The 6,795-nt window shown below is 37.1% G+C and overlaps 1 protein-coding gene across 1 annotated transcript; it reads left to right on the top strand.

Moving 5' to 3' along the window:
* Window positions 1-1,360: 1,360 nt before the first annotated feature.
* LOC138131907 (cytochrome P450 4c3-like) lies at window positions 1,361-4,596 on the top strand. The gene is made up of 7 exons (XM_069049175.1): window positions 1,361-1,649; window positions 2,580-2,780; window positions 2,835-3,020; window positions 3,158-3,531; window positions 3,581-3,821; window positions 3,871-4,044; window positions 4,094-4,596. Exons 1-7 carry the CDS (start codon window positions 1,490-1,492, stop codon window positions 4,252-4,254), a joined length of 1,497 nt encoding a protein of 498 aa, XP_068905276.1. The 5' UTR covers window positions 1,361-1,489; the 3' UTR covers window positions 4,255-4,596.
* The last annotated feature ends 2,199 nt before the right edge of the window (window positions 4,597-6,795 follow it).

The raw sequence follows: 6,795 nt of genomic DNA, 5'->3' as shown, positions 1-6,795 counted from the left end.
GAATTGATTTAAAATTTCAATCATTGCAAAGAATTTTTTGGAGCTTTGTTGTTTAGGTAATAGTGGTCTATTAAATGGTTCTATATGTTCAAATTCGTTCAAAGTTCTATTATTTTTATTGTTTGTATTACTTAATAAATATTGTTTCCATGACTACAAAAATGTCTTCATAAGTAATTCATGGCCTGTTACGAATAAAGTTCTACTTATTCCTATTAGAATTAGAAATTAGAATGATATTTAAATATACAGGGTGTGCTATATTTTTGAACTCAGAAAAACATAATGAATCTAACTGTACCAAAAAAATTGTATATTGCCATTAAAAAAAATAAATTTGACCCTTGACCCTTGCGAGGGAGGGTCGCTAAGGCCAACATTTTATATCCAGTTTATAGTACTTTTTAGACCCTTTAATTTGATGTATTGCTCGTTGAAATCGGATGTCAAATAAGAAAGATATAAGCTGGGGCGTTTTTTGTGATCACTCTGTATAAACCACGGTGGAGAAGTCCCTTATAGCCTTCCCGCCTTACATCCCTCTGAACGCCTCGGAATCTAATTTTGGCGCTCTGGCTATAGTCATGAACTTCTCCACCTTGGTGTATAATATACAGGGTGTTTTCGTAGTTGAGGTGTTCCTTTTAACATGTGATAGTATGCGTTGTTCTAAAGAGTTTTAGCCAAAATCACCTTAGTAAAATGTGTACGGCAATGAAGATACAATAAGTTAATTTTTTTGAAATTTTTGAAATCGGTCCTGCTCGAATTTGCGCTGATTTGTTAGAAATTAGAATTGATAAAAAAAATCCAATGAGCATGAACTTTAATCAAAAATACTGTCAGAGTTGTCATCTGATTAGTCGGAATCACGTCGGAATGGATTTATCATTACGAAAATAGTGAGCTCACAGATATGTTGCTAATGTATGGAGTATGGGCTATGTTATCAGTTATCACGTTATCAGAATGCAGCTGGGGCATCTAGAGGGTACGCAGAGCGATTTCCAGAAAGACACCATCTTGGGCCACGTCAGTTATTAATCTATTACAGCGGAGAAATAGACAGGACCGAACTCAAAATTTTAGAAAACAATAAAAATATACAATCAATTATCTCCGTCAATACAAACATTTTACTAAGAAGATTTAGGCTAAAATTCTTAAAATTAATGTATAGTACCTCGTGTTACAAGGAACGTCTCAACTTCGAAAATACCCTGTATACTATTATCAATTTATCATCATTGAATTTGAATCAAGGTCGTTAATCAGCCGGAGCATTTTCTTTATTTGCGAAAGTGTTATGTTAACCGTTCAGCCTTTATATAGATAATATTTAATTACTTGTCGAGTTCACATTGATATTAGAGTTATCAGTACAATTGATAAATACAGAGAAATGTCAGGTCATTGTTTTCGACAAAAATTGTAAATAGACCAAATACATCGACATCTTTCACTTTGATTAGTGTTTAAATGCCGTGAAATGGCTCTTATATTAGAAATATCCTTATCGTTTTTGGTAATCGGTATTCTAATATTGTGGTTTCGTCAGAAAAATAAAAACAAAGATTTTTACAAAAATATTCCCGGACCTCCTCCTCTTCCGATATTTGGCAATATTCTGGAAATTGGTTCCACAATAAGTAAGTTGGATTTAATACATGTTTATTACGATTACTCATTACTGATTCGTACACATCCGAAAGACTAGTTAAACATTTTTTTTCTCCGAATAATATACAGGGTCTATCAGAACAGACGGACCAAAATAATAATGACTTCAATGAATTTAATAATTTTCGTAATTGTCGGAAATAATTTATTATGACATAATATTTAATTATTATGTCTCTGCAACAATCAAATTTGTTTCGATAGTTACTAATATATTTTTTTAAGGTAATTTTATATCTACACGCGATTGGTCAATTAAAAACATTCTTATTTTAAAATCCAATGAGGATTGATTTTTTAAAATATTTTTCCTATTATTCCCAGAAGATGATTTCACTGTATTATTTTGGTCCGCCAGTTCTGATAGACCCTGTAGAGTTTTTTTAAACGAATATGGCGAAAATCGCAGCAAAACTATAATCTGCTTCAAAATCAAAAATCCACCACCCACCACATTATTATGTGCAAAAAGGTGGTAGCTACCATATCATACCTTTTGAGTAAAATAATAAAGTGAGAATAAAAAAACAGGATGAACTACGACCAAAACGACTGTCAACAGTTTTCTTTCATAACCCCACTTATTTCTAACATGCAGACACACTAAAAAAAAAAGTTGGCGACGTTGTCGGTTGTATTTTCGAGGTAGAATGCAGTGTTGCTGGATTTTTGATTTTGAAACAGATTATACATAGAAACTAGAAAACAATAATTTAGTAAGATCTTGAAATTGAAATAAACCGCAGGTGTAGGATATTTTTTTTATATGTATAGGCACATAAAGTAGCAACTTTATCTGCTTAATCAGATAAAGTGATATTTTACCTTCTCAATGAAGTCACATAGATTGTCACTTAGTCACGTTAGACAAAAAAATTGAATTTTCACTCTCTCAACAGCTTTCATAGATGTTATGCTAAATTTTGCAAAAAAGTATGGAGGGATACTACTACTGCATGGTGGCCCAATTCGTAAAACCTTGTTGGTTTCCGATTACAAATTCCTGGAATGTGTTTTAAGTTCTACGAAAATATTAAACAAGACTGAGGATTACAATTTCTTTCGTCCGTGGTTGGGAACTGGCTTATTAACCAGCGATGGTAATTGAACATAATTTAAAGAACAATGGACTATAACAATTAAAATTTTTCTAGGCCCCAAATGGAAAAAACATAGAAGAATTTTAACACCAGCGTTTCATTTTCAAATTTTAGAACAGTTCATCGACGTCTTTGAGTCTGGAGGGAACACCCTGATTCAAAAGCTCGAAAAAGAAGTGGGAAAAAAGAGCGTTGACATTTACCCTTTCGTCACGCTGTGTACATTGGATATAATTTGCGGTGGGTTTATTGATCAGTTAGTTATTAGATAGATGGTTTAAAATTATAATTAAAACAGAAACTCAAAAAGTTGTCATAATAATTGTCATCACGTGAAAAGATTATCAGACGTGTGGCTTTCTAAAATTTGTTTTTAGAAACCGCAATGGGAACGAAAATCAATGCACAAGAAAATTCTGATTCTGAATATGTTCGCAGTGTAAAGGACATGTGTAGAATTATTATCGAACGTTCATTTTCCTTTTTGCAATTGTTTGATCTGACTTATCCTTTGACGAAAAATTATTACGTGGAAAAGAAGGCTTTAAAAGTCTTACACCAACACACAAACAGCGTAATTACAAAAAGACGAAGTGAATTAAAGAATCCGGCAACAAAGAAAACGCAGGATGACAATTTTGGTCCCAAGACTAAGAAAGCGTTTCTTGATTTGATTCTGGACGCCAAGGTGGACGGCAGATCGCTTACACAAGAGGAAATACGTGAAGAAGTCGATACATTTATGTTCGAGGTAAAATATCACATTATTATTAGCCGCTGTTAAATAGTAGAGATTTTAGGGTCACGACACTACGGCTTCGGCCATAAGTTTTGCCATATTTTGCCTAGCTAATCATCCTGAAGTTCAGGCTAAAGTATTAGAAGAGCAGCGACAGTTATTTGGTTCAAACAAAAATCCATCTCCCACATATGCAGATTTGCAAAGTATGAAATATTTGGAACAAGTTATTAAAGAAACTTTGAGGCTATATCCATCTGTGCCGTTTTACGGCAGACAAACTAACGAAGCTGTAGAATTCAGTAAGATTACATCTCTTGCGACTTTTTGAAACTAACGGAAACATTGTAGATGGTAGCATTATTCCGGAAGGTGTTACGATTACTATTTTTGCGTACGCAATTCATCGAGATCCTAAGTACTTCGAAGACCCAGAACAATTCAATCCTAGCAGATTTGAAAAAATCGATGGTAAATTGCCATATTGTTTTATACCGTTCAGTGCTGGACCAAGAAACTGCATAGGTGAGTGTTGTACGGACTGAATAAATGAATAATCCATGTAATTTTGCAGGTCAAAAATTTGCAATGTTGGAAATGAAAAGTACATTGTCGAAAATTGTTCGAAAATTTGAATTAATGCCATCTACACCTCAACATAAATTACAATTGGCGGCAGAAGCTGTTTTAAAATCAGCGAATGGAGTAAAGATAAGTTTAAAATTGAGAGATTAGTCTTCTATAAATGGACTGAAGTACACCACAATGTACGAAATCTTTTTCGAAATGAAGAAATGCATAAGATTACAAAAATAAAGCAAAAAATCAAGGATTTTGATTATTAAAGAAAATATAATGTACCTAATATAATTATCTTCTGTTCACACAAAACATTATTTGACATCTTGGAAAACAGGGAATTAGTATTTGATGGCTTCATTTACGCGCTGTTATTACAATTTTTTCCGAATGTATTTCGTACTATTTTTGATGTCCTGAAAAAAATTTCCTTCAGGACTGTCTCATTCTTTTTTGCCACAAGAAAATCTTGCTAAATAAGAAATTGAATGCATTTTATTTGTGCTATTAGTACAATATTAATAATAAGTTAACAAAGCCTGCCACGATAATTTTTTTCTTTTGGGTCGGCTGCTGGCAATAGTCGCCGGTAGCTCAGTCTTGGGGCGGGGTCAAAGGGAAAAGTTAATTCGACCCAAAACGATGAAGAAAAAGGGCGCCAGGATACTCCGGCAATGCTGAGACGGGAGTACCCGGATCCAGAGATACTCCAAAGCCGATACTCGAAATGAAACGAGTTGCTTCGGTTACTCCGTTTAATTAAAAATTAATTCTTTGATACAAGTGATAACTTGAAATGAAATAAAATTTAAAAAAAAATTGTTTGATGTCCCCTTCAAAGATGAAAGGGGAAGGTGATATGTACAAATAAATGGCAATTAAATAATTTAAATAGGTAACAATGTACATACAAAAATAAAGAAAATGAGGTCCGGTCCGGCAATATAAGAGGAGTAATTTAACTGAAACTAAACTGACTTCCGAGTCAGTCGCCGACGAGACTTATACTCGTACAAGTTTTCGGTGCGACCGCAGAGAAAAAAAAATTGTACTCAACCCACGACACAAACTCAAATAATTATTATCGGGGGCGGATTTACAAAATAAAATAAAATTAGATAATTTCTAAAATTGAATGACGACACAAAAAACTGCCACCGAAGGTGGAGAAAACACAAAACAGGAGAGAAAATGAAATTTGCCGCCGCAAAAAGTTATCTTCCCGCGAAAGAACGGAAGCCACGGCGGAGGCAGATAACTCACACCTTAGGGCCGACAAGATGGAGGAGAATTGGACTGTTCTGACCTGGAGCCAGCGGGGTTCGCGGCGTCCTGAGGGAGTAGATCCTCGCAACCGTGGTGTTTCGGCGACTGCAGCCTGATCTCCGCTGCTGTTCTCCGGAGGAGTGAAGGGGTTCTCCAGATTACAGTCCTTTTCGCCCGAACAACAAAGCGACGGGAAGAAAGAGTACGGCAGACATGACGAGACGGGAGGTAGAGAGAGAAGAAAAAAAAGACCCTTTCGTGAAAAAGGAGACGCAAATTAGAACCGAACAGGGTTGAAAAACGTGACTTACTCAGTTGGTGTGAGGTCTTTTTTTGGGGGACAAGGTACACAAACGGCAACTACGGCAACGGAACGGAGAACCACTCAACTTTTGGGTCAGGGTACAGGAGACTTCGCCCAGATCCCGAAATCGGTGACGTCCAAGCGACAATGGCGGTGAAGTGCACTTGACGTAGGAAACGACAAAAGCAAAATCGAGAACCGGCAGGTGCGTTCTAGAATTTTCGACGCCCAGAAGTGAAACTGAGTAGTCCAGGAAAAAGGAAACGAGGGTCGGGAAAGTGAAGGGAATTTATCGGGTTGGAGTCCAAAAGGGAAAAGGGACGTTCAAGCGACTTGCCCAAACTCCGATAAACTCTAGGTCGTGAAGAGAGAAGAAGATAGGAAAGAATGATTTTTTTTCTGGCACAGGGACAAGGTTTGCGACCTGACAAACCTGACGGTATGTAGCTACCGTCCCGCTGAAATTTTGAGGGAAAAGGCACAATTCCAGCCGCCTCATTGGCCGGGGCCAAAAGTAAAAGATAAAGAAAATTCAAAGGGAAGAGCAGGTAGAAAGAGGAATCAACGATCACGATAAACGAACGGGATAATGGGGAATCGGGAAGGAATAGGGACACGAACAAAGCGGTCACGGTAATATGCGGTTACTCTCGGCCTAACTGTGAGCGAGCGTTTGCCGAGTTGGTTATTTTCGAGGTTACTTTCTAGGTGTTCGAGTGCGATGGTGGACGATGGTGCGTCCCCAAGCATTACTGGAACCCTTGGGCCTTCCACTCGTGCCAAACCCGCAAAAATCGATAAATCGCAAACGGAACGGAATTTCCGAACCGTAACAAGCCGTGGCCACGAACGAACTTACCGTACTAGTCCTGTCTTACTCATTCAGCCTTCTGAAATGGAGCGTCGATGAGTTAAAACATCCCGACCAAGGAAACCAAGAAATTGATGACTGTGAACCGGAGTCTGCACCCTAAATCCTTCGTCCAGCGGGTGCATCACGCCAGGTAACAAGAAAGAAGGGAATTGACGAACTTCGAGAACCTACACGATCGCGTCGTCCTGGGTGTAACTGCTCGAGTCCTGAGAGATCTAGATCCTTTGATTCTTCAGATTGCCGTCTATGAATG

This window comes from Tenebrio molitor, chromosome 5, assembly GCF_963966145.1.
Source record: "Tenebrio molitor chromosome 5, icTenMoli1.1, whole genome shotgun sequence".
NCBI lineage: Eukaryota > Metazoa > Arthropoda > Insecta > Coleoptera > Tenebrionidae > Tenebrio > Tenebrio molitor.
This window is presented reverse-complemented; position numbering and strand designations above follow the sequence as displayed.

Excerpts from the sequence above, each read along its gene's own strand:
- LOC138131907 (XM_069049175.1), top strand. The coding sequence starts at position 1,490 with ATGGCTCTTATATTAGAAATATCCTTATCGTTTTTGGTAATCGGTATT. Across the intron at positions 1,650-2,579 it reads GGAAATTGGTTCCACAATAA|CTTTCATAGATGTTATGCTA; the intron begins GTAAGTTGGATT and ends CTCTCTCAACAG. Across the intron at positions 3,532-3,580 it reads TCGATACATTTATGTTCGAG|GGTCACGACACTACGGCTTC; the intron begins GTAAAATATCAC and ends TAGAGATTTTAG.